This window comes from Penicillium digitatum, chromosome 1 (genome assembly GCF_016767815.1).
Source record: "Penicillium digitatum chromosome 1, complete sequence".
Taxonomy (NCBI): Eukaryota; Fungi; Ascomycota; class Eurotiomycetes; order Eurotiales; family Aspergillaceae; genus Penicillium; species Penicillium digitatum.
The window spans coordinates 1,791,412-1,818,773 of record NC_089384.1 but is presented as its reverse complement, the minus strand read 5'-3'; the positions used below and the strand labels follow the sequence as shown (position 1 = coordinate 1,818,773).

Below are 27,362 nucleotides of genomic sequence, written 5' to 3'. Positions count from 1 at the left end.
CGCCTTTTCCATGGTGTCCTCCACAGGGAGGCCATCGACGAGAAGGGGAGGGGCCTTAAGGTCGGTGCCCAATTTATGCCAGCTGATGATATTGTATAGGTCAGAGTCCGTTTTGATATTGTCAATGCGGTCCCTCCAGTAGGCCCTTTTCGAGGAGCGTACACAGGAGAGAAAAGCTCTTTTAGCGGTGTCAGCCTTATCTGGATCCGTGTGTCTTACGCCTAGCCACTGTTGGCGCTTGGCTTGGCATTCGGAGGTCCACCACGGGGTGGTGAAGGTATGAGTGCGGTTCAGGGACCCGGCTGTCTTTATAGCGTCCTGGAAAAGTGCTGTGAGAGTCGCCGCGAACTGGTCTAGTTGATCATGGGTCTCGATGCTGCTTGGGTCCGGTAGGGAGCGGATCCCAGTCCCGATGAGGGAAGACAGTTTTGGTAGCTTAGACTCGGGAACTCTATAGTTGTATTGTTCGAGGGGGACCCTGCCGCGACCCGGGATGCGAGTGACGAGGGACTCATGGTCAGACCCGGTGGCAAGGTCTTCCCTGACGACTGTCGAGGCGTAGGGTATGTTGGAGAAAGTGAGATCGAGGACGTGTCCCGCCTGGTGAGTGGGCACTCCTGGTTCTCCGATGAAATCAAGGCCGCTGTCGCTTGACCACTGTGCAATTTCGCCTCCGCGGTTAGCGTTAGCGACGCCGGGTTCGAAGGCTTCGTTCCTAGCGTTGAAATCCCCTCCGATTAGGGAGTTCTGTGGGGGGGCGAGGTTGGTTACATAGTCAATGACTTTGTCTGTGGTCGGTTGGCGGTAGATATTGAGTATGAGAAAGCCATTGACATTGACCCAGAGGAGGTCTCGGTCTTGGCTAGACCGGTGTTGTTGGGCATTGAGGCCGGAGTTTTTCCTCACGTAGGTAAGAACTCGTGGTCTCTCCAATTCGAAGGAGGTAGGGTCAGAGCTATTCCATTCGTCGGTCGGGGCGTAGCAATCGTATGCCGGGTGTCCCGTTTTCTTTGTTGGAGCAGAGACGTAGGGCTCCTGGATGCAGACCACATCGCATGCGGATTCGTAAGCAAGTTGGAGGGCGGTTGTGTGACACGCCGTCTGTCTTCGGACGTTGGCCCAGAAGACTAGGACCTCCCGTGGGACCGAGGGTCGTACGCGCCGCGCGCGTCTGAGTCTATTAGGGTGTCCTATCATTCAGACGAGGCGGGGGTGCTGTTGTCGACGTCCATTTCTTGTGTCGGGACAGAGACTTGGGAGCTAGGTGGGGACTCGTTGTTTCCCCTAAGCGACGTCCACGCGAAGTTGCCTTTAAAGGCTGCTTTCCTGGACGGCCTAGTGACAGTTTGGAAACCGTCCTCCCCGACCCGGGGGACTTTCCTCTTGCTGGTGGGTGCCGTAGGGGAGGTGTCGTCGTTTTGTGGTGGAGTAGGTGTAGAGTGGGCATCTCTATACCATCTGTCGCCGTATCGTCGGAATTTATCAACCTCAGCTCGGGAGGGGAAGCTAAGTGTTCCCTTCGCAGTGCGAGAAGGGCGGACTGGGCAGTCAGTGTGCCCTGAAGGTCGTGGGCCGTGACAGTTGGCGCATCTAACCGGGTTAGTGCAATTAGCCCCGGAGGGGCCGTTATGCTCGTTCGTTGGGGCTGCGCAGTTCGAGCAGCGGGGGGTACGATTGCACCGGGCTGCGTGACAGTAGCTTTGGCAGCCAGGATTATGGTGTTGGATCTGCGGCTTCTTTAGAATGGCCCTGGCGACGCTGCTGCAGCTGAAGAGCGTGAATGGGGCAACTGGGCTGAGGAAAGAGATCACCCAGGTGATGTTGTGGTTGGTGGGGCTGGCTCCATGCCTCGAGGCACGGCAGCTGACTGGCTTAAGCTTCGTCTGCGCGAAGACCTCATCTTCAATCACAGAGCCGGTCTGGATAAGGGTGCCGTCCCAGGCTTGTATCGAGGGGGGTACTCCGGGGACCGCATAGTTGTACCATTTCTGGGGGACTTTAACGCTGTGGGCGTTTAGTGCGTCCTTGATGGCATTGAGCCCCTGTTCAGTGATGAGGCTAGGGCGGGCTAGGGGGCCGGGCGTGATCGCCCACCCTGTGGCAGTGCGGGTGATCTTAGGAATGTCGGTGTGAGGTGTGACTCCTTTGAGGGCACTCTCGAGTTGTTTTCGTATCGCATATGGTTCCTTGCGAGCAAGGCGGTCTTCCTGCTTTAGGACTACCAGGATGCGAGGGTCGTCTCTTTGTTGGGAGGTGAGGGTTGACCCACTCCGGGCCGACGTCGGGGCGGCCTTACTGGATATGGCTACCCGGTGGGTACCCTTTGCCTGAGATTCGATGTCAGGGTTTTTCGGGGTCTGGGCGATCCCCGCCCAGGTTGTGGGTTTTTTGGAGGTTGTCTCCGGGTCGCTTCGGGCCCTGATCGGGACGAAGTCGTTGCCATCGGTGCTCGCAAAGTAGGTTGTAGAAATGAAATTCACCACCTGGGAGCTAATCTGGTGTGCGATGGGTCGCTTGTCGTCTTTGCAAGAGGCGACGAAGGTGTCAACCGTCTTGGCGAAGGTCTCAAAGACCTCCCTCAGGAGTTTGGCCTCTCGGGCCTTTGCGTCCAGCCGCTCGGTGATGGCAGCAGAGGCGGACACGGTTGTGGTTATGGCGCTGGCACCTTTTGGGAGAGGACCGGGGGGCAGCTGGCCCTTTGGTGCTTTCATCCGTTTTCCAGCGCGCGTGTTGAGGTTGGTAGGGGAGGGGGGGTCGGGGGGCCGAGTGTATTCGGCATTTCGCGCGTCCATGGGACGGTCGGGGGTGGATGGACCAGCCATGATGGGAGGGTCACCGGAAGGGTTGAGCGATTAGAATAGAGACAGTCTGGGAGTCTGGGAGCCTTTTCTCAAAGGTGCCCCTATTTCGCAGATGGTTGTAAAGGTGACATCGTCTGGGGTGATGAATGGAAGATGCCAGCCAGGCTCGATGAAGGCTCAGGATCATGGTTTGCGCGAGATTCAGGCTGCAGATGGTTGTATACACACGCAAGGACTGACTTGGAGCATGGCCCACAAGGAACTGCGCGGTCACATCGGATTTTTCGTCTTCTGCACTCGGTGCACGCAACGGCCGGCCTGCGATGTCGACGAGGGGGAATCTCCATGCCCATCGGCAATTTTTAAATATCTACGCGGGTCACGCAAATCGAAAGAAACTTCTCCAACGACGCTCCGAACGTCATCAAGGTGGATTTTTGAGACTCGAGAAGTCCTCGGCTGCTATTGCCGCAATGTCATCTGGGCAGGGATTCTCTCTTTATCTGTCACGGAAAGTGGAGAGACACTTCGCGACTTAACCCATTTAGTTATCTGTCGAACTGAAGGAGTGGTCAAATGCCACTCAGACCCTTTTAGGGTCGGCTATTCATCATCCTCGCGGGGTCTCCTTCGATGGTGATCGGTCTCACCTACATCCATCTTAAGGCGCCCAGCCTCCTCTCGCTCTACCCCTCCTAGTACTATGCCATGACACCTACCGTTTTTTCGGTTGAGGCGCATCCAACGTAGGGGCCAGAAAGAGAAGATGGAGAGATATCACCATGAGAGCAAAATCCCCGAGTCGATGCTACTGATGGGGAGTGTTGGAAGCACTCACTGGCGGATTCAGGCTGTGTACCACCACATTTCCCATTTCAGTAATTCACACCCCACCTAAATAGAAAGAATAAAAATTGACTTCCTTTCGAAGGATCTCTTACAATGCATAATATTCGAGGCCAGACCAATGATGGGCTAAGAGGCTGTGAGATAGGGCTCGTAAGCCACCCATGGTTTTCCAAAACATGGTCCGGGCCGGCCGGAGTCGAGTGGGGTTAAGAGCTACAATTTCATGGTGGGGGAGAGTGAGATCGGATTGGTGCAGTTGCTATAGAAGGACGTGAATCAGAATTTGAAGACTCCGTGAGCAATGGTGAGATAGCTACAGAGGCAAGCTGCCTCTCTGTTGAGAACAGAGTCCCTGGCTACGCTGCTTAATCCCGTCCCTAACTGCCGGTAAGTACTGCCAGAAGCCAAGTGGAGCCCTGACCCCAAGACTTGAAAATTCCATCACTTGCTGACTGTTGTTACACGATGCCCGTACTAAGGGCTTCCTATTGATCAGGTCGAAGCAGAGCGCGAGATTCCTTTTACTGTGTATCTCGTAGATACGGCATGCGCTATTGCAGTTGGAAATTGACAATTGTACTTCTTCTGCTCATTCCTTAGGCGAGATCTTCCTCTCTTGATTAGAGAAATCCTCCATGACGTGTTACCGCTTCTCGGTTCGCAGCCTCGATGAGCTATTCTTGTTCGATGCCATATAGTGGGGAGCTTCATAGGTATCTGTGTGGAACTGAACGTGCAATCATGCTGATGGGAGTGATACTTCTGGTGAAATCCTATTGATACTGTAACGTTCGCCCCTTTTGAAGAGTGTCGCATCCTCTTCAATCAGGGAGCATCCAACTTGATAGATGACGTGCAATTTGGTATTGTTCAACTGAACCCAACGTATGTTGTATGTTGTACGGTAAATGCTGGACACGAGTGGATTACCCGTGTTATCGGGTGATCCGCTTGATATTCAACGCAGAGAAACAACCGTTACCAGGGGAACTGCACGGTGGAGGGCAGCAGTTCGGAGAAAGCGTAGAGTCTCGGCCATTTCGGGGCTAGCGCGCCAAGCCGTGTCAGGACCGGCTAACCCTAAAATAGGTGCGAGGGTGGACAGTGAGTGCCTGAATTTGGCCTGAATTGGGCTTGAAAGTAGACCGCTTTTGCCGATGGACCGTCACCGGCACAAGTTGCCCGGATCATCAAAGCAGTTTCCCATCAGATAAGAAGCCCTAACCTGTGGACTTATTCCTCGGATTCAAAGCCCTTCCGACAAAGATTTTCCGACCATACAAACACGGTTGAATAGTCAGAAACAGGTGAAGATGCTAATTTATGCGGTCGGGACAGCTTTAGTTTCGAAAATGCCCAGATCTATAAGTATGGATCGTCGCAAAGCAGGAGTAGCCGCTTCTTTTTTTTTTCTCTCAGGCTTCTCAGGCTGAACGTGAATGATCTACTTGTTAAGTCTACCATTTATAATGCAGACAGCGTGATTGTCTGCTAGTCTAAAATGCAGGCATCCAACTCAGTCTGCAAGCAAATTGTCATCTATGGGATGATCCAACATCATCAACTCCCCTACTCTTCGACCTCTTCGTTGCAGAGCCCTTTCTTTAAAGAAAGCTAAACATAGCACTAACATGGTCCGCGCAAAGTGCGTTGGAGATTTTGCGAGGCCAGTGGCCGCTACGTCAATGGCGAAAAGCCAAGGAAACAGCCACAGCGTTAAATCTCCATCATCCATTCCCCCCCCCCCTCCCCCCTCCCCGCTTTTTGGAAGCAAATTTCTCTCCTAAGGTCAACATGTAGTCCAACGCAGTGGCTCCGGCCTTGTACATCACGGGATTGGGATCGCAATATCCTCCCTATCTGCTGGGCCCCGAGGACCTTGAGAAATTGATAGCGCGCTTTCACGATGTGAGCAGTCCGGGGTAAGCTGGTCAACTTAGACTGCTCCACAGAAAACGTCTAAGTCTTTGCTAGGATCAAACAGCTCCTCCAACTCAACCGCTCAACGGGCATCGAGACCAGATCAGCGATTTGACCGTACGAGGTAGGATTTGCGACGCAGACGGATGCACCGTCAATTAGTGTAATTGACCAGTTCTTCCGTCAAGCCGGGGTCGATCTCGCCGTTGAAGCGTGTCAGAAGGCTCTTGGAGAAGCACATGTCGATCCCGAGCAGATCACCCATACCATCGGGATTACCTGTACCAACCAAGGTAACCCCGGGTACGACTTGCCAGTCGCCCTTCAATTGAAGCTCGCATCCAATGTCGATCGCATGCTTCTCCACGGCGTTGGGTGTGCGGGTGGGCTGTCCATATTGCGGGCCGCGGCGCAGATAGCTGGTGGGGCAAGTCTACGACGAAAACCGGCCCGTATTCTGGCATTCGCTTGTGAGCTGTGTACGCCCAATGTGCGACGATATCTGTCAATAGCAGAAAACAGTCCGGATTCAGATCACGTCAACATTGCAGCGGTCTTGTTTTCGGATGCCGCGGCCGCTTTGGTTCTTTGTAATGAGTATGCAATGGCTCGGGACGATCAAGCCACTCCTCTGTATAGGCTTCTGGAATGGGGCCATGATTTGATTCCGGACACTGCTGAGCTTATGATATTTTATGCGGATACACATGGTCTGTCAGTCGTCATTCGCTCTTTCAGAAAAACACTTGAAACTAATCATCGGGGACCAACCTTTGGTTGCACACATACATAGGTTATCAAGCTACACTTGATCGAGCTATTCCTCAATACACCAAACATGCGATCGGACCAATGTTTGAGAGACTGCTTCCCTCGTATGAGGAACAAATAAAGTCCGAACCAAGAGCAGGAGGAACAATGCTGCGATCGTTTGAGATCTGCGATTTTGACTGGGCCTTGCATCCTGGAGGAAGGCCAATCCTAGATGGCGTAGCTCAAATCTTGCAATTATCCAAAGATCAACTCCAGGTAAGTCGGGAGATATATCGCACACGGGGAAACTCCTCTAGCGCTTCAATCTTGGTTGTCTTGGATCAACTTCGTTTGCAGAGTAACAAAGAGCATGTTATTGCTACCTCGTTTGGTCCTGGCCTGGCACTTGAACTGGCACTTCTAAGAAGGTGCTCGGTAGATGAGTGACAATTCTATGACCCCAATAGAGTCCCCTGTTGGTGATGTTAAAGAGTTGATGCCTTGATATGCGTTCTACCTTATTCTAGACCGAATTTCTAGGTGTTTCGTTTGCTTTGAAGATACAATAGAAGCCCATAGGATGAATATCTTGTGTAGACTTCGAGAGCTCCGATTTCATGAAAACCCGAGCTATTCGGCTGTTCACGGGCCTGAGATGCGACCTATTCCGTTGATGCAACGACTGCAGAAGATTCATACCTGGGTCCATGTAGCTCAATATGGGAAGGTTGGTGAGAATACTTTCAAAAGGCATCCAAAAAGACCTTAAGTGAAAAGGACTCACGTCACAACGCCGCATAAGTGGCCGACTACTCTTCTTATATCTAACAAAGTGAACGTAACAAAAGCACAAAGGCAAAGCAAACAGCTCCTGTGTCCGATACTGATGGACCATCCATAACATCCATAACAAGTGATCTGGAACCACTTGGTTTTTTTTTCTTTTTGAAAAAAAGAGCAGTCTTACAATTTCAGCCAAGGAACAAGCCAAGTAGAAAGAATAAAGTAGACATCAATTATTACACTGCTAAACCAGAAGCACGGGTCATCACTCATAAGACATCAAGGCCATGGTAAATACACATCGGGCTAACGCATTTGTCTTAGAAAGAACACATGAGAAAGACAAACAGAAACATGAAAAAAAAAACTTCACATATGTAGGGCCATCGGCCGATCACCGTTACGTTTGATGACCCAGACGCCACATCGCAAACGGCGAGAGAAGAAAACACAAAGATTTGACAATAAAAACAAGGATGCAGCAAGTATGCAGCAAGGATGCATGTAAAGATGGGAGTAATCATGATCGAAGTGTGACGCCTCAGATCACATTGGTCATGTCCATTATAGATGACGGTGTCACACTGTTAGCAATACTTTGAACAACGCTGTGGACTGACTTGGAAGTTTCGATGGACATTCGATCGCCGCTTATCATCCTTGAGACTTTCCTGTCTTCACTGGGGCGGGCAATAAGGACCTGGGCGGGGCAGACGACCTCCTCGTCCTCGCCCTCGCCCACGTCATTGCCCTTTTTGACAACGAGAGGGAAGAGCACAATGCGCACAATAGAACGTTGAGCTTCGAGCTCGTTATTGTCGTTTGTCAGACCACTGCGCTCATTCATCAGGGCTGCGTTGAAGTACACTTGGCGTGCAAGGTCGCCATTGGTATCATATTCGGGCTGCAAAGGCGGCAGCATGATAAATTCAGCCAGCTGCGTGCGCATCTCCAAGGATAGGCTGACTGCTACTCGCATGATTTTGCGGAGGTTATCCAGGAGCTGAGATTCAACATGCGACGGGGGAGGGAGGACCTGCGATAAGGTTTGGAAGATCTCCAGCGTAACAGCCTCCGTATCGCTCTCACGTTGCGCAGCAAACGCTGGTCGCCGGGATAGCAGAGTGAGAGTGGTGGCTCGCCAGCGATGCACAGCACGGGTCGGGCCAATCTCGCCCAACTGTTTCTCAAGAGATTTGAGCTTTTGACGCTGCTCCCGGTCCATGCCGAAGAGATAGCGTGTGAAGATGTATTCCCAAACCATCGTCATAACCACCGACATGAATACATCGCGGCGGCGGACACGATCGGATAGATAGGCATCGGGATCGGAGCCATCGAGGAGGGCATTGTCGAAACGATCAGCGATCTTTTCGTCCTGCAACTCACTGAGCGGGCGGCAGCGACGCGTATCATTGTGCTTGGAGAAGCGCACGACCCAAGATTGAACGTGGCCACAGAGCTTCTGGCAGGCAGCCTCGAAGTATTCTTCACCACGGAAGACAAGCGCATTGTCATGTACCGAGGATGCGATTTGTTGTTGGAGCTCCTTGACCTTATCACGAGCCCCCTCAAGTTCGGTGCGCAGACGGCGCAATTCAACGTCTTTTTGCGCAAGAACCGACTCAATTTCTTGTCGAACTCGGTCCTCTATCTGGGACGAGAGTTGAGTGTGTTGCGATTGCAATTTGGCAAGTTCGCGTGTGGACGACTCGCGTAAATCGGTGACCTCGGCTGCGTGGGTGGCGGCAAGAGCAGAATTGGATGCGGCCAGCCCCTCGTTCTCTTGGGTTAGACGAGTGATCTCCTTCTGCAGCCATTCCACAGAGCCCTTCAATTGTTCCACCTCCGATTCCCGATCGCGCAGATCGCCGTCGCGGGTGTTAAGGGCACGGTCGCTCTTTCGACGAGCGACGCTGGTATTTCGAAGCTTATCTTCGGCTTCATCGCGGGCGGCGATAAGCAGACGGTTCTCAGAGATGAGCTGGTCGAGGCGGGTTTCGATGTCTTGCAGGTATTGCATGCTGCGACGGCGGCGGACACTAGCCGGTCGGCTGGGCGACCGCGGGGAGTTGGGCGTCTCACCCCATCCCTCCTACGGAAGTTAGTAAACAACAACAAACACACAATTGTAAACAGTTGCCAAAGTAAATGTGAAGTGACATCTTACATAAACATCCGACATGTTTCGCAGCGGACGCTTGCCCTTGTCGGTGACGGGGTCGTAAGAGGAGGAAGACGGGAGCTGATCGAGATCAAGATTCGAAGGCTGGGAATCTAGCGCTCGACTAGCCGCCCGCAGATCACCACTAAAACTCCGATTTGTACGACGCAATTTTCCACTGCTGGTGCTGGACTTCAGGATCCCTTGCTCGGGCGTTTTAAAAAATTCTGGTTTGAAACTCTCTTTCTGGTTTTCAGGCCAAGCTTCTCGATCAAAAGCATTGTCTGTAAGTTTCCGGACGGGTGTCTGAGGTCGAGGTAAGAAATGTTCGGGCTTCATCTCCAGGCGGGGCGTCCCGCGACGAGCCATGGTCACCCCGTGCGCATACCGTGGTTCTTGTTCCGCGATTGTATCAAGCGGAGTCCGTGGTCGCACATAATCGTCGGTCGGTCCAAATAGCGATCGGGGAGGGGATGGGGCACGAATAGCTTGTAGAGATGGCTCTTCCAAACTCCAAGCTTTGGGCGTGCGCTGGTGCCTTCCATGAATTGATGGGGATCGGGATAGTCCACACAGTTGCTCTCCGGATTCCGCTGGGGGTGGAAAACGCACAGGAGAAGGAGGTTCCTCAGTACAAGTCCGCTCATTGGAGGGCTCCCTTGACGATGACGAGGGTGCATCCAAGTACTTTTTGACTAACTTCGGACGGTCTGAATCTCTGATCGATTCCTTCACCGTAGCAGGAGGTGGTTCGGGGTGAGTTTTCAGCTCCGAGATTGCAGACTCAATTTTACTTTCGAGACTGCTAGGCAGCCCCGAAGTGATGTCATCGGTAGTTTCTTTGGTTTCAGTGGTCGCTAGGGGTGCTTCCAAGACAGGGATCGCGATTTCGCGATTCGCTTCTAAGTCCGCTGTTGTCTCATCCTCAGCACTATCTTTTAGCGAACGTGTTTTCTGGACCAAAGCGGATCGCCGAAATCCAGCGCGTTCGAGGCCGGGAAACAAGCCGGCAATCTTAGATCCACCGGTCGTAGTTGTTGCAGAAGGCGGCTCGGTCTCTTTATCGTTTGAGGGTTCCAGTGGAGACTCCTCCTCGACTTCCGGAGCAGCTTGCTGTGACTGCCTCTTGTTCTTCTTGTCTTTTTTGCTCACTGGCAAAGCCCAAGCATCTTGTTCCGGAGCTTCGTTTGCATCTTGCGAAGCTTCAGGGAATGAAGAATCAATAAATTCTCCAATTATCTCCGGCTCAGGAGGTGGAATATGCAGCTCAGGTTCGGGGTCCGCTTCCCTTAATCGCTGTGACTCTTCAATCTTGGCCTGCCAGTCAATTGCCGGCCAATCCTCTTCGTCATGTGATGACTTCTCGTCTGGCACTTCTGTATCCTGTGCCTTTGATTGATCCTCTTCGAACGCCACAATGGTAGCATGCCGATCTGCATCGATCGTGGTTTCAGCCGGTGGCTCAGTGTCCAAGTGTTGGTTGACCATTTGGGCCTTCTTGGCCTTCTTCGTCAAGGCCCTGTGTGAAAGCGGAGCTTCCTCGCTGGCGGTCTCTTTAACAGGTCGCGTAGGCTCAACCTGAACTTCTGGGTGTAGTATAGGCTGATTCTCAATCGGATGGGGAGTCTCGATTGGAAGATCTCTCTCCAATGCTGGTTGAGGCCCTGCAGAACATTCAGTTTCCTTGATAATCTCCTGCTCCACGGCAGGCTCTGTCAGATGGATCTCAGATTCGGTGGGCAACTCAGCAACACCAGCCTGAAGCTCTTCTTGTTGTCGAGTCGGAACTTCTTCAGTGATGCCAGCAGTTTTCTGGGCCTTACGCTTTTCCTTCTCGGACAGAGCCAGCTTCACTTCGGGCTCTCCAGGTCGGTCTTCAACAAGGTGCTCAACGTCTTCAAAGTCAGGGGCTTTCTCAAGATCCTGTGGATTGGCCCCGGCATTAGATTCGTCTTCCTGGTCCTTCTTCTCTGCAAGACTCTCGAGGTCAAGGGTCTCATTTTTGGTATTTGAGTCACTGCGTTCCACAGGCGAGAGCGTATCGAGGGTATCCAGAGGGACGACAATTTCATTTTTCTCGCTTTCTGAAGGCCGCCTGTCTTCTGAAACGGTGCTAAATCCCTCACGAGCTGGCGTTTCGATGCTTTCGACCTCGAGCTTGGGAGCCTCATGGGTTTCTTCCCGGCCATTAGACTCAGGCCAAGGAATAGTGTTAGTCGGTGCTTCTTGAAGAGTCGTCTCCAGTTCAACAGCGGGATCTGTAGTTGCAGGCTCGGTAGTAGGAACAACCTCCGTTGCAGTCTCCTCAAAAGTCGCCTCAGATGTGGGAGCCTCTGCAGTCACAGGCTCGGTGATAGGGACATGCTCATCGGTGGGAGGAGAAGCCGGCCCAATAAATTCCTGCTTTACTTGCTTCTTGGCCTTTTTCTTGTCTTTCTTTGACCCTTTCTTAGTATCGGTGCCGGCCGCAGGTGGATCCTCGGCTAACTCTTTTGTGGACACCTCCAGTTTGTCCTCGAATTCGAGAGGCTCCGTAGACAGAGAAGCCCCAATAAGCTGCTCCAGGATGTCTTCTTTCAGCTTGGAAGTTGTCAATCCTGATGGTTTCTCTAGGCTTCTTTTTGCCTCAGGCTGGGGCATACTATCGGTCTCTAGAGGCTGTGGCTCTAGAACGATATGTGGTTTCTCTATCACCTCCTCTAATGCTTGAGCAGTGATAGCTGAGGGCTCCTCGGGCTCAGGTTGTGACTCGACGAGTTTTTGTTCCTCAAGAAGGGCGGCAGCGGCGGCAGCCTTTTTCTTTTTCGTGCTCATTTTCTTGGGAACACTGCCAGATTCCTCTTCGGGCTCAAGGGCAGCTTCAGGCAGCGCTTGTTCGCTAGGTTGCTCGTCATCTGGAACCTCGACCGGAGATTTGGCTGCTTCCTTGGCCGGCTTGTCTCCTTCCTGGGTTATAGATTCAATGGACAGGGATTCAATAGAACGCTCCCCGCTATTGATTTCCTGGTTTGAAAGGTCCTGTTCGGATTTTTCGGAAGGCATCACAAGATCCTCGGCGACCTCAGCGGCGGCTGCATTAGCAGGGCCCTCTGGCTGCGTGGTCTCTTCTGTAGAAGTAGGAATGGCCTCGGCTTCTGGGATCTTGACCTCTTTGGTGTCATCAATCTTCTCAGTTGCTTGGACAGCCCCAGTCGCTGCGATTTCCTGTAGGTGATCTGCCGATTGCTCCTCTGAAACTGGCACTGGTTCGGCCTCAATAGTGGGCTCCGGCTCAGTTATTTGCTTTACCTCTAGCTGGGGCTCGGCCTCAACCAAAAGCGCAGCTTCAAGCTGCTCCTTGTCCTCTGCAATGGGGGTCTCAGGCTCAAATGCTGCAGCTTCGTCGTCTTGTTTTTCGGTTTTCTTTTTGGTTTTCCTCCTCTGCTTCTTCGAGACAGCTGTCTCAGAAGCCTCCTCCTCCGCAAGATATTCTTGTGTCTGTGCCTCAGGAACAAAATCAATCGGCACATCCACAGGCATCTCTTCAACCACAATCTGTTCAACATCCTTCTCCGTGGATAGATCACCTATTTCCGGCATAGATGATTTTTCCTCAACATTTTTATCATTATCAGCTATCTTGATTCCCTCAAGGGGTGCTGCCTCAACCAACTTCCCCTCTCGCTCCTGTGCAGTAGGAGCAACATCGCCCTCCTGCGGAGCATTTACCTCCACCAACCAGCCGGAATCATCTGAACGCTCAAGCACGGGTTGGGGAGGATAATCTAAAAAAGGACTCTCTTTCGGCGTCTGCTTTACCTGCGAAGGCATAAATGTATCGGTCGAGGCCGTATTTTGCGCTGTGGCGTCGTTAGTTTCTATGTCGTGGGACTGATGTTCTTTACCGTCATGTTCCGCGGGCGAGGACGCCGATACGACTGAAAGTCCAGAGGCGTCTTCGTCCGTAGAAGTGATGACCTTTTCAGCAACGTAGGTCGCTTCAGTTGATGCAGCAGGCTCCGCTGTCGGGGCTGAAAGCGAATCGGAGCTCGCGGCGTTGTTGTCGGCGTCGATATTCTTGGACTGGCGTTTCTTCGCTTTCTTGGCAGCTTTGCGTCGCTCCTTGGCCGACATGCCACCTTCTTCGGCCGTTTCGGCGGGAGAAGGGGCAGTGGGCTCTGTTTCCTGGAAGGGGGCTGGCTCACCATCGACAATCGCCTCAGTAGCCCGAGGTTCAATTTTAGTCTCCTTGACATCAGGAGTTTCCTCTTTTGTCACATCGCGAGGTACGATTTCTGTTGTCTCGTGTTCATTTGCCTTGTAAGCCTCGGGCTCGTTGGCATTTTCTTGCTCGACACCTTCTGCCGGCTGTGCTGGCTCAGAAACCGGAGTTTCTTGCAACTCTGGTACAGCGGCGGGATAACCGGTGGAAGTTTGGACATTGGGCTCAGATTCCTGCACTACGTCTGTGGCACTAGAGGCCTTTTCGGCCAAGTCCACAGACTTGACCTTCTTCTTGTTCTTCTTCGCCTTCTTCTTCTGCGCCGCAGTCAAGGGAACTTCGGGCACCTGTGCACTCGGCGACTGAGGTTCTGAGGGAGTCTGATCGGCATGTTCCGGCTGCTCTGGTAACTCAATTGCCGATTTTGGCTCTTCGACCTCAGCAGAAATGGGGGTATCGGACGCAACTGTTGAGACTGGCCCAGGCTCGGCGATCTCCTTGTTTTTTTCAAAGAAGGTGGGTGCTTCTGTCTTCTCCGAGGCTTCTCCTTTAGCAGCAGGCTCGACGACTGCTTCAGTCACTGGCAGCTCCTCAGCTGATTCTTCTGACACAACCAAGTCAGCCGGCGCGTCATATGATTCGACCTTATCTTCAGACGCAGATAAATCCTGCTCTGGCTTGGGCTCTTCGGTCGGAGTGGGCTCGTCGCCAAAAGCAACGGACTTGCGTTGCTTTTTCTTGTCTTTTTTGGCCTTCCGTTTTTGGGCGGGAGTCATTGCCTCCTCCTCGGCAGCCTCGGCAGCCTCGGTAGAAGCTGCATCGGCAGGGGAATCCTGCTGTGTGACTTCTTTCAGAAATGGCTCCTGGGTCATACGCGCTTCTTCTTCTCTCTTATTAGGAGTCTGGGCATATTGGTCCAAAGTAGGCTGTTCCGTTTCGTGGCTCGACTCAATCTCAATGGGCTCTTCCTGGAGGGAGTCAGGCTGGGGCTCCTCAACAGACGTAGGCAGTTCCTCTTCAGCAACCATTGATTGTCGCTTTTTCTTGTCCTTCTTGGCCTTCCTCTTCTGAGCAGGAGTCATTGGTGGCTCTTCAACGGCTTCGGTGCCGGCTGCATCGACAGTGGCCTCAGGCTGCGTGGCCTCTTCCAGATAGGGCTCTTCAGCCTTGGCCGCTTCTTCTGTCGCAGTAGAAATCTCCGTGTCTAGGTTAAGAGAAGGGTGTTCTAGATGTTGCGATGGTACGGATTCGGTGGATTTACCCTCAGTAGGCACAGATGCAAATTCCTCTTCAGCAGGTGAAAGCTTAACCTCCTCCTCGGCGGGTGTAGGCTGCTCCTCTTCAGCGGCAACTGATTGACGCTTTTTCCTGTCCTTCTTGGCCTTCCTCTTCTGAGCAGGAGTCATTGGTGGCTCTTCAACGGCTTCGGTGCCGGCTGCATCGACAGTGGCCTCAGGCTGCGTGGCCTCTTCCAGATAGGGCTCTTCAGCCTTGGCCTTCCTCTTCTGAGCAGGGGTCATTGTTGCCTCTTCACCGGTCTCTGCAGCATCCGTATTAGTAGGGGCCTCCAGTTGTATGGGCTCTTCGGTCTTAGGCGCCTCCTCCGTTATAACAGGAGCCTCCACGGCTTTGTCGAGAGAACGTGGTTCAATCTCCTGCGATGGTGGGGATTCAGTGGGTTCACCCCCAGTTGGCATAGGTGTAGCTTCCTCTTCGGCTGGTGCGAGCTTAACCTCGTCCTCAGTTAGATCAGGCTTGGGCTCATCAACAGGCATAAACTGTTCCTCCCCGGCAACAACTGATTGGCGGTTTTTCTTGTCTTTCGTGTCCTTCCTTTTCTGAGCGGGAGTCATCGATGCCTCTTCAGTGGTCTTGATGGCAGCTGCATCGACAGCGGCCTCAGGCTGCGTAGGTTCTTCCAAACAGGGCTCATCCGCAGCAACAACAATCTTAACTTCTTTATCGAGTGAATGATTTTCAACATCTTCAGATGGCGTAGGTTCAGTGTATTCACCCCCGGTGGGCACAGCTATAGATTGTTCTTCGGTGGGCGCAAGCTCAACCTCATCCTCAGCAGGTGCAGACTGCTCCTCTTCAGCGGCAACTGATTGGCGCTTCTTCTTATTCCTCTTCTTCGTCTCTGAAGAATTTGTCGCCTGTTTATCATAATCTTGCTCCAATACTGGACTTCCTGCGTACTCCTTTGGTTGAGTCACCTCCACAACTGGCTCTGGTGTGGAGTCTGTGGGCTTTTTATCTAAGGGCTTGTCGAAAGCAGGCTCCTCGCTGACGACTGTATCAAGATTTTGTTCTTCCTGGGGGGTTTCCGTAGAATCAGTACCTTCAACTGTCGGCTCTGGGGTAATTTCTTTGTCCCCAACTTGAACATCTATGGCTTGTTCAACAAGCTCCGGGGTATGAATAGCCTCGCCTTCGGGTGCCTCTGAAGCAAGTTCGGAGTCGACAACTGGCACATCCTGGGCTTGTCCCTCTTCAGACTTAGTCTCGGCTTCAAGAACGCTGGATGCCTCGGGTTCTGTAGGCTCATCAATACCCGTTGCGGGCTCTATGGTAGGTGTGGCTCCACACTCGGGCAAACCGTCATTAGATTGTTTGATAGTCTTTTGCTCGACAGAAGTAGGCTCAGTCTCAGGCGTGGACTGCTCATCAAGTTGTACAGACTCTTGCTGCTGCTGCTTCTTGTTTTTTTTGGTCTTCTTCTTCTCGGCAGCAGTCATTGGGGACTCAGATTTTGGTGATTGTTCTTCCGCTTTGGGCGCATCGGTCTGTGCAGCGTCAACCAAAGTTTCTTCGCTGGGCGCTGGAATCACATGCTCGCTCTTCGGCCCCTCTACTGCAACGACAACGCCCTGTTGGTCAACATCTCGAAGCATTTCGGTAGCAGCAGTGAGTCCCCCGGATGCAAGTGGAACATCTGTGGCAGCTTCTGTAGCAGCTTCTGTGGCAGCTTCTGTGGCCCCAATCTCAGACAACGGGGCAACGTCTTCTATCAGGGGCTCAGCGTCAGCGGGAGACTCGATGTCTTCCGTTGGCTTGATAGTCTCAGTGTCAGTTAGCAAAATAGTATCTTTGGTGACTATGGCGGCCTCGGGCTTGTCTGTAGAAGCTTGTGCAACATGTTGTTCAGTCTGAGTGTGCTCGGAAGGCGCCGGCGCGGAGAATTCCGCCGGAGCAATACCATCAGTTTCTGCGACACGCGCAGTACCCTTGCTTGACTCAGCAAATTCGGCATCGGGAGCAGGCTCGGCCTCAGCGGGTTTGATATCTTCAGCGGTAGAGCCAATGATATCTTTAGGCCCTTCCTGCTGCTCCTTTTTCGCCTTCTTAGACTTCGTCGTCTCGGCAGCGGTCATAGGAACCTCTGGCTCGGCAGGAGATTTTTCGGCTTTAGGCTGCTCCTCTAGTGCGATGGGTTCTTCATTAAGTGTCTCTTTGTTTGTCAGCTCCACCATTGGTTCTGGAACAGGGTCCAGAGAAGCTTCTTTCTGGGGCGGCACAACCTCAGAAAGTTGCTCAGGCTCGGGAAGTTGCTCGGGCTCAAGCGATTGTTCGATCTCGGTAGGCAGCTTCATCTCGCGTTCTTGAGTAGGCGCATCCACCGGTGCGTCTTTGGTGACAAGGAAAGCTTTCTTGGCCACATTCTCGGCGGGGGTCTCAATCGCAGGTGACGGCGAGATAGACTCAGCGGGCTTCTCGTCGTCATGAATGAAATTTTCACTTTGCTTGACCTTCTTGTTATTTTTCTTGGCCTTCCTCTTCTGAGCCGCTGTCAAGGCGACTTCGGCATTGGGTTGAGTCTCAACAGGAAAAGTTTCTGAGATTTCGCGGGAAGACCCTTCAGCAGGATCCATGAGTTTAACGTTAGGCTGGACATCGATGACAGCGGGCTGTGACAGTTCATCAGATGACCCAGCTGGGTCCACTGGCTCGGTCACGACATGTGTTGCATCTATAGCGGCCTCCAATGGAATTTGCTCCTGCTCTTGAGTTTTTGCAGGCTGCTTAAATTTACTTTCGAGAGGTTGTTCAATATCCTTGGTAGGCTGTTCAAGATGTTCAGGATCAGATGGAAAGGCTTCACCGCCAATCGGAGTGCATTGGGTGTCCACAGGTTCGACAACAACTGATTGCTCAGTTTCGAGATATTGGGGTTCTGGCTGAATTGCAGTCTCGGGAGCAGGTGTATCGTGGGAAATACTAATCTCTTCTATCTTGTTTTTCTTGTTTTTCTGCTTCTCTGCCTTGGTGCCTGAAGCCTCTGCAGGGGCATCTGCAGTCACTTGGATGGGAGGCTCCGGTGCAGGCTCCGCTTCTTCAGCAGGCTGTAGAATCTGTTCTTCAACAGCCTCTTCGAAGTTATCCACACCTTCGGTGGCTTCTTTGGATGGTTCAGTAACTTCATGCGCGGTGACATCAAGAGGGGCCTCTGGAGTAAAATCTTCAGTTGGCTTCTCAGACTCTTCCGGGCTGCGGGATACCTCCTCTGCGTCTGGTTGAATAGCACCAGTAATTGGGTTCTCAATGGCATCAGTGAAAATTGGCTCCGGGGTTTTCTGTCCATCGGTGGGCAAACTAGGATCTTCGGAAACAGGTGGTACAGACTCTTCACTATGTACCTGTTTCATAGGCTCGGTCAGCTCTTTGGAGTCCTGCTGGTTTCGATCTTGCACTCCATCAGTGGCAGCAGTGGATATCGCAGTCTGCTCAGAGGTGTTCTCAGGGAATCCAGTCGAAATATCAATATCCTCGGATAACGGCGCAGCCGCAATCTCCTTGGCAGCCGCATGTGCGTCGTCTTCTTGCTGGCCCTCAATATCCTTGGAGGCAGAAGTATCATCCTGAGGATGAGCAACAACCGTATCATCTGAAGGCTCTTCGAAAGGAGATACGTCCTTAGATTTAGTCTTCTGCTTCGTCTTGTCGCGTTTGGCCTTTTCAAGCGATGATGCAGTGTTCTCAGCCTGTTGGATTTCGACAGGCGCCACCTCAGCAGGCTCAAGTTCAGGGGTGGTAACAACTTCTGTTTTTTCAGTTGCTGGCACCAAAGGCTCATTGCGAAGCTCAAGAGAGGCCTTGATAGGTTCGGCCTCAGATCGCTCAGGAACAGCATCCCCAGGCTCAACAGGAGCGTTCTTGATAGGAGTGGATTTGACCAGAGCAGCTTCGAGCACAGGCTCGTCGACCCCAGGCTCAGCAGAACCCGCTTCAATGACAAGCGCATCCACTGCAGATTCCTGTACCAACTCCTTAGACGACGCTTCCTGCCCAAGAGGTTGCCCGGGGGCTACAAGATCGGCATCTTCCTTGCATTCAGTCTTGATTTTTTTCTGACAAGACAGGGTAGCTGCACCCTCCTTAGTAGTGACTTTTGTCTCAGGCTGAGGTTGATGTTCAGAAGACTCAGGGTCATATTCATTGGCCGTCTCCATGTCTGGGTGTATAGGCTCGGGCACAGCGGGGCAATGCTTTTCGATGGCAGTAACGAGCTCACCGAGAGCCTTCTCAGCGACAGGCGCCTTGGCATGGTCGTGAGAAGAGCGTTCAGCGGCAATCGCCGCATTGACGATGTCACTGAAGCCATGACCCTTCTCGGGTTCGCCTACGGGCAAGAAGCGAGACTGATCATGTTCCCCGGCAGAGGCAATGGCAGCTGCATCGACAATACCAGCAAAACCAGCACCCTTGGCAAAGTCCAAGATCGAATCCTTCTCTTGGGTCTGGGTTTCGGGCTCAGGCTGAGGACGGGACACACCTTCTAGAGCATCAAGCGCACGCTGCGTTTCTTGCTCCCTAGAGCCAACGCCAACCATGGAGCCTTCCGCAGAAGGCAGAGCGTCCAGCATAGGTAAGGAAGGCAACTCGTCAAGAACAGCGGGGTCCTGCAGGAGCTCCGAGGGAGAGTGGAATTCGTATTTGGGCTTTTCCTTCCTGTTCTCTGAATCTTGGAAGTTTTCAGCAGTAGGTGTGGCCTGCTGCGAGCCGAGAAGATCAAGCTCTCTATCATGGCTTTCGTTCGCTTGGTCAGTTGTGATCATCAAACCAGTGGGCCGCTGATTTTTCATGATTGAGTGGCTCAGCTCTACATGCTTCCAGCTTTCGGGGCCGTCGTGATCATGAAGGAGCTCCATTGACGGGGTGCGGGAGGAGGTCTTGCTTGATGGGAGCGATGGTAATGGCTCTTCGGTATCAGGCTCGCCCTTGATCAGGCTGTGGCGCTCGACGAGCCATAAAGGGCGAATCTCGCGCGAATTTCGGAACTCGAATGACCCGGGACGGCGATTGCGATGCTGGCTTGGGGAGCTAGGGGAGGCGACGGGGGTGAATTGTTCAACGGGGACTGCGCGGGAGAGGCTCGGGGAAGTTGGAGGCCGGCGGAAGTGGAGAGGCACGGCTGTTGGCGATTCGGTGGTGGACTTGGCCACAGAGTGTCGGCGTTGCTTGGGCGATCGGGACTCCTGGGGGTGGCTTGTTTTAGGTGAAGCGGGGCGGCTTAGAGACTTAGGGGTCAGGTCGATTATCTTCTCTGTGGCTGGTGGGGAGGTGGAGTGGCTCCGGGCCCTCTGCTGCAGGATCTCATTGAGACCTGATGTTGTAGCGACAACAGCTGCGCTAGACTCTGCTGTTGGTAGCCACGAAGCACCATGTTTTTCGCGCTCAGAGGCTAGAATTTCAAGTTGCTTCCTAGAAAAAGATTGCTCGTCGAAGACGTCGCTATATCCGTCCTGCACATGGAATTAAACGAATTAAAGCTTAGTACATTTCTTTTCTGTTCGGGTTTGTAGTTTTTGTGCAAACTGGTCAGATCAACCAGCGAAAAAGGGGGAAACTATGTGGGATAGTAGAGTGTACAACCAAAATCACAAATAAAGCAAAAAGAAAAGTTCAGATACTATACCTTATCAGATTCTCGGTTCCTTCCTGAATCAACGATTTCCTCGTAACGATGACGACGCCGCTCCTCCTTCTGCTGTCTACTGGATCTGCACTCCTCCAGATTTGTGTCATCTTGAGTATTCTTCTGCTTGTCCGACATAAATCGATCGATGTCATCCCCATTGCTGGAGCTGCGGTGCTGGGAAGAACGCTTCTCGTGGCGATGGCGTTCATCATCCACGCCAGCTTTGGATATGTCCTCGCGGGATGAGCGTTTATCCAACCAAGCAGAGACAACAGCGTAAGAGTCACCCCGAGATGCAGAAACCTCCAGTGACTCGCTACTTTCAAACTCTTCGCCGTTGCGCCGGGAGTTGTGGGACTTCGTTGTCCCATCCTTTAAAACAGGAGATTCGGCGAGTTCTTGCTCTTGACACTCGGGGGGATCAAAGACATCACCACTCTGCCCTGACTTCTTAGACTTGGACTTGGCTGGGGACTCTGGGTCCATGGCAACAGGCGCTGACGCTGAGGCCACAGATCTTGCGTTAGCCAAGTCTTTAGAGCCGGCTGTATCAAAGCCACCAGGCATCGAGAAGACATCTGCTTCATTTTCTGACGATGGGATACGATCGCGCTTGCCAGATTTGCCACTCGGCTGCTCAATAACCTCACGGGAAATGGAGGCCCTGTCATGGTATTCCGAGGATAAATCTCGATCACTTAACAAGGATTCTGGCTGTTCGGAGAGAAGAATATCCTTATCCTGGAACACGCTTTTTGGAGCGGATGTGATATCCTTGGTAAACTTGGGGTCATTTTCTTTGAGCTCGCCCTCGGTGAAGCCCTGGGGCTGCCTCCGAGCCGATACAGACCAAGGTGAGGTAAAGACGTGTTCATTCTCCGATCCAGGAAGAGAACTGCGTGTATGGTAGGATGGGTCGTCTGTGACCAGGGCGGGGTCAAACCCAGCAGCAGCAGTCGCGGCAGCAATCGTGGCGGCGAATTCAATATCGGCGCCGTACTGCGGTGTGCTGAGGATATCCTTTGATTGGGGTATCTCGGATTCCGGGAGAGGAACATTCTTAGCTGGTATCTCAGTAGGGGAAATGTCATGTGCACGAGGATCCTGTTCAGAAGAAGAAAGGATCTCGTATTCGTGAGTCTCATGTTTGCCCCAGGAGACCCGGGAGGCGATTGATCGTGCGTAGGGCTTGGTACTATTAGGTTTATTTAGGGGGGGCATTGGCGAGGCAGCATAGCGAACGGGACCATCATTCACGCTCTGGGGAGGACTTGGCTCAATAAATTTGAGCCTAGGGACTGGCCATGGGAGGCGATCCACGTGTTGATAGGGTTCGTATGAGTAGTCAACCCCCGTAGGTGCAGGTTCCTCATTTGTACGTCGTTCGCTAGCGGGCTCTACCTCCACAATGGTTGGTGTAGTAGTAGACTCACGGCCGAGGGCGTGATCCTCTGGACGGTGTCGTAACTCCTCAGGGGCATAAAAGTCCGCGTAGTCGTCGTAAACTTGTGCTGGACGGGGAGATCGAGGAGATTCTTTCTTCTGGTCTTCGCGGTGTTCCACTTTTGTGACTTCTGCATCAAAAGTTTGAGTGGGCTCAAACCGCGACACGACCGAAGTATCCACCACTGAAATATTGTCGCGTTTCCGCTCGGTGCGGCATGTCTCTCGGCAATCATTGTATCGCTGACTGGCTTCGGATGCTTCGTCATAGTCTGCAGTTCTGACAATAGCAGCGCGAACAGCTCTGGCAGCTGTTGCACCAACCCAGGATGAGGTACCACCCTCTCTTTCGCCAGAATGCCCGCGCTCCTCGTCATATTGCTCCTTTTGGCGGTGCTCTCGACGCTCAGTTTCCTGGCGGGCCAGCTCTTCCTCTCGGTCAATCAGTTGAACCGGCTGATCAGAAACTTCATCCTGATATCCCCTGTCACGACGAATGAGCCCGCGTTCCCTCTCTGCTTGCTCTTCCGTCAAGTTAAATTGCACGAAGGCTTGATCCTTAGCGGTGGACCGGGGCTTGGGGCCAGAAGAAGATTCCCGGATGGGGAAAACAGGAGGGGAATCACTGCATCGATGAGGTTTCCAGCGGTCGGCATATGCTGACTCTTCCGGTGCCCATGCTACATCACGAGGGGCTTGTAACTGCCAGGTGTAGTGTTCACCCCCACTGGCAAGAAAAGGTGGGACTGCTGGGGCGCTGTGCACGGGGATCGATCCCGGAACAGCTCCCTGGGTAGTGTATACCGATTGAGATATTGGGGTGAAAGGCTGAGGCTGCTGGAGAGGGATGGGTCCCGGGCGGATGAGAGTTAGTTCCTCGGCAGACACAGATGGGGGCATGTTCGCAACATCAAAGCGAGAGGGGTCGGAAGTAGATATTGGGTAAACAAGTTGCAGGCTCCCATGTCTACTTGGGGGATCGCTATCACGGTGACGAGCGGAGAAAATTGCACCGGTTTCGATCGCGCCAGCGCCAGCTACCAGAGCGGCATTTGTAGCACTCGACCGTTTGTCCATTTTGCTTCCCCATCTCCAGCCCCACGTGCTGCTGTCGGAGTCTGAGGAAGAGTCAGCGCTGCTTCCTCCGAAGGCGAGCGCAGAGCTAACACTTGAAGAATCCGGGTCTTCCGACTCGTCATCGACCCATTCTTCGTCCTGTGTGGCAGAGTGGGCGTATTTAGACTGTCGAGATCGAGATTTATACATCTGGCCTGCGCTACGCCCAGGACTGTAGTGTGAGGAGCCAGCCAAACGGGTTGCCGTGTCACTAAGCTCTATCAAAGCGGCATCGACATCTTTAACTGTTTTGCCCTTCTTCTTGCGCTTGGAGGACTTCTTCGAGAATCCATCCCCGAAAGCCAGATCGTTGTCCAATGAGGAGGAGGATGACCCACTCTTGAAAGAAAAGAACCCGCTCCGCTTCTTGGTGTTACGTTTCTTCTTGTTCTCGGAAGATGCAGTGAAGAAAGAGCCGATACCACCAGCGATGGACATCATGGCGGGCCTGGGAACATTGACAAAGGACGATGATGAGGACGAATCCTTTCGGCGCTGTTGTCTTTCAGGAGAACGACTACGCGAGCGGCTAGGCGACTTTGCAACAGCTATCGCAGCCCCGCCCACTGCGGCACCGAGAGCGGCCTCCTTCAGATACGAATGCCTGCCAGATCGAGAGGAAGACCGCGATTGGGAGTGTGTGTGCCGAGAATATCCAGATTGAGATGCATGTTTGGAGTGCGCATAATGGTCTCTTTGAGGACTGCGGCCAGAGCGACGGGTCACACCAGGACAGGTGTGACTCCTTCGGTCTTCTTCGCCATGGGAAGAATCCACTCGGCCGGAGCGAAGGCTGTAGGAATCGTCAAACTCCTTGCTCGAGAAGAGCGACTTGGTCGCATAACCGGCTAGCATGCCAGGTAGCCATGAGGAAGACTTCTTAGACTTCAACCGTCGGCGGCTCTCCTCATCGGAGGAGTTGTATCGGCTATTTTTGCTTACTCTGGAGCCACCACTACTCCGCCGATCGGGAGAGCTTCTACGGCGTCTGTGATAATGGTGCTTGCGAGGGGCATTGGCTGAGCTCGTGCCAGGTTGGAAACAGTACTTGCACACACCGATGGTTTCCGTGTAGTCCTCGAATCTTCCGACGGCCTCGGGGTCACGCCAGAAATCAACGAATCTTCCTATAGGGCCACGTTGACGCTCTTTCAAAGCTAGCGCGCTGGGTCCATGGGGATAGAACCCCGGACTGTAGACAGCACTAGCAACATATTCTCCCGTGCCTGTAATATTCAATGCATCATCTTGCCCAGGGGAATTCGGCAACACACCATCGGACTCAGAAGATTGCTCGTGGTGCTGGAAAGCACATTGAGGTGCGTAATCGGGGCTGGAGGAGTGATTCTGATGACTCACAATATACCCTGTTGCAGCACCTGCAGCGGCAATCCCGACACTGTCACTGAAACCATGAAAATAGGACGGCTTAGAGGGAGACATTTGGCTACTACTTCCCATTGCCTGATCATATTCCATTGGCTGATCCTGTGTCGTTGCCTGGCCCTGTAACACTGGCTGTCCCTGCTGCGTGTACGAAGTAGTGTGCTGTTGAGGGCAATGCGACTCAGATTGATACATCATGCCACCAGTGCCATAAGCAGCACCTCCAACGGCAGCAGCAGGAAAAACACCCGATGGATAAGGCATCGAAGGCCTCGACGGTTTTGGAGGTCTAGATGGAGAGACTACCGGCGGCTGTCCTTGCTGTACCGGAGGATTGAAATTATCGTCGTAATATGCCGCCGCCGCACCAGTCTCGCCCAGGCTACTGGGCTCTGGCGGTGGATTAGCCGATGGAGATGCAGCCATCAAGTGTGCTTGAGTGTTGGGAAGCACACTAGGAGGAGCCGGTCGAATACCGGGCTGGTGCTCAACAGACTGGCCTTGGTCACCATAGTAGTCTGCCGCGGCGCCGGCAGGATTAGGCGGCCGATACGGTGCAGCAACTTGCTCTGGGAACTGGCCGGGAAATTGCTGCTGCACGTGCGGGTTATATGGAACTTCTTGTGCTGGCGAATGGTCTGCGGATGGTATCTGAGTGTTGCATTGCACGGGGAATTGCGAGGATTCCGGAACACCGATTTCGGCGGCAAACTGCGCACCGGGGACGCTGGACGGCATATTTGTGAATACTGGGGACGCATACGGATCCTCCGGCTGTGTCCAGCGACGGTCAACACGGTCGCGTTCCCGGTCTAACTCATCGTCCAGGGTATCTAGTGTTGCTCGACGGCTCCTTTTTTCGCGCTCTGAACTTTCGGATCGGTCCTGGTCGCGCCAGCAAGAACTCTTGCTTTCCCATTCACTGTCTTTGTGTTCTGGTATGCGTTCAATATAGTAGCGATCAGAATCATCAGTAGCTTCTGGCTCGGCGGTCACATGGGTTGATGTGATAGATTCGCTGACAATGCTGGGTGGGCCACGCTTACTGCGGGAAGCCGATGGCGAGTAAGGCGACAGATCACCCGGGCCGCGGTCACGGTTGTCACCCCGTGAGGACTTGAAACTTGAGATCGCTCTTGTGTCGGACTTGTCGGACGTTTCTGACTTGTGCTGGCTGCTCTTGGGGCTGCTATGAACGTCGGAAGAGGACGACGATGGGCCCCCGCCCATCAGGGCTTTGAACATGGTAGGCAATTAATTTGGAGAGCCAGAGCGAATCATGTGGGATGAAAGGAATGTAATGATTGGAATGGGGGGGGGGGAAAGTGTGGGGAGGGGAATGAATTAGTTGTAAGTCAGGGAGAACGCAATATTATGGGATTGTTTGGGGGGGGGAGAGTAAACAACGGAGCTGACCCGTGGATCTTGTACCCGAGAAAGGCCCCCAGTGGATCTCAACTTGACCTGTGGTGCTCAACTTCACTTTATTCTCTTGTTTAGTGTCGAGTATTTATTAGATGGAGTCTGTGCTATAGGGGCTAGATGAGATGCACTCGATCTGCTGAAGAAAATACGTTAGTGAAAATTGTGATTCACGGCACTGGTGAACTGTTGGTGCAACAAGTGGAGCGAATTAAAATCGCGGTGAAGCATCGCGCACGGACTAAAATGGCTGGGGCTAGGGCGGTTCCGTCACTTGTTCATATCCCAGCCATCTACAACATATGTTGTATACGGAGTACAAGTTACAGAGTACAGACTGCGAAGTGCTTCGTACCTCAGCTATGGATGGATTTTCGAAACTTGTAAGGTCTAAGTCTATCCAAATCATAAATTACCTTTCTCGGCACATAGTACGCCTTGATGCCTTTGTAAAAATCAGTATATCCAACGTCCTATTTATTATTGACAGTAATAGCCCAATATATCTATCTATATAATAAATAACTGTATAAGCATATAAACTCAAAACCATTCCTTGAGTGTTAAAAAAGAACAATTCAGGTCCAACTGATTGCCCCCATTAAATCATCAACGCTAATTAGCCCTGATCAACTTCTCCTGCCTACGCCTCAGCGAATGCTGTAGCCGCCTGGGCAATGCCCCACTAAACTAACTTGCAATCCACCCAGCAGATCTAGGAACAATAAAATGCCCACTCTCCTCCTTGAGCACTTGCTCAATAAGCTCCAGCCAGTGAAGCAACAGTGACAACCACACCATGGTTTGTCTTGGTCATTTTGGGCTAAGACCCTGTATGAGCCTGTATCGTATCAGCGTGATGAATCTGAACATGCGGCGCGTCCTGGCTGAGGTTGTTGTGAGGATTGTTTTATCGATGCGGATTCCTGCGTTGTCAATTAGGATGCTAGGTCGTCCGAATGAGCTGCGGACCTTAGACGCTATATCCGTGCTATTATTCGCGAAGGTTTATGTCGTATTCGAAATACTGCATACTGCTTTTTAGCGTGTCGTCCGTCACTTGCGGGGCAACTTCTATTCTGGCGACTTTGGTCTCGCGCCCCGAGCAGCTCGGTGATGCGTCGGCCGATACCGTTGCAGCGGCCTGTTAGAACTACGACTTTGTGGTTCCAATTATATCGGTTGCTGATGCTTTTGTTTAGAATTCAAAGGTCGAGCCGGCTCCCTAGCTGCGGGGTCAGGCCTAGGACTGTTAGGGCTTTTGAGGGCCTTGTCGAGTTTTGAGCGCGCTTCAGCAAACTCGCGGCCTCGGGCTACATTTTGGGTCAGAGCAATGATTAGAAGCAAATCCCAGTGGTCTAAGAGAATCCGGGAGTTTAAGTTGCCCAGTACATCAGCTGTAAAGCCCGAGCTTGTCATAGAACCGTGAGTCGATACATTCTCTTGACAGCCGTTTTTCTTGCGCTTGGTGCCATTTCTAGGTTGTAGTTTATGTCGATCTCTAACCAGATATTCAAGACTTCAAGTATCTAAGGCTGGAAGTTTTAAGAGCTGAGAGATAACAGAGGATGTCGTCGTGTAAACCATCTACATAGCAAGCTGACT

At 52.6% G+C, this 27,362-nt stretch overlaps 3 protein-coding genes across 3 annotated transcripts; 1 reads left to right on the top strand and 2 right to left on the bottom strand.

Annotated features, from left to right (window-relative positions):
- Positions 1 to 73: 73 nt before the first annotated feature.
- Positions 74 to 2,822, bottom strand: Pdw03_2929 (Endonuclease/exonuclease/phosphatase; the record flags this gene model as incomplete). Its single annotated transcript, XM_066100323.1, has 3 exons — positions 74 to 82; positions 220 to 1,171; positions 1,294 to 2,822. 3 exons carry the CDS (start codon positions 2,820 to 2,822, stop codon positions 74 to 76), a joined length of 2,490 nt encoding a protein of 829 aa, XP_065955723.1.
- A 2,459-nt stretch (positions 2,823 to 5,281) lies between these two features.
- Positions 5,282 to 6,770, top strand: Pdw03_2928 (Polyketide synthase, type III; the record flags this gene model as incomplete). Its single annotated transcript, XM_066100322.1, has 5 exons — positions 5,282 to 5,295; positions 5,545 to 5,572; positions 5,625 to 5,694; positions 5,759 to 6,280; positions 6,364 to 6,770. 5 exons carry the CDS (start codon positions 5,282 to 5,284, stop codon positions 6,768 to 6,770), a joined length of 1,041 nt encoding a protein of 346 aa, XP_065955722.1.
- An 877-nt stretch (positions 6,771 to 7,647) lies between these two features.
- On the bottom strand, positions 7,648 to 25,580 carry Pdw03_2927 (uncharacterized protein; the record flags this gene model as incomplete). The annotated part of the gene is made up of 3 exons (XM_014677215.1): positions 7,648 to 9,201; positions 9,277 to 20,214; positions 20,388 to 25,580. The coding sequence occupies 3 exons, from the start codon at positions 25,578 to 25,580 to the stop codon at positions 7,648 to 7,650; spliced, it is 17,685 nt and encodes a 5,894-aa protein (XP_014532701.1).
- Between the last annotated feature and the right edge of the window lie 1,782 nt (positions 25,581 to 27,362).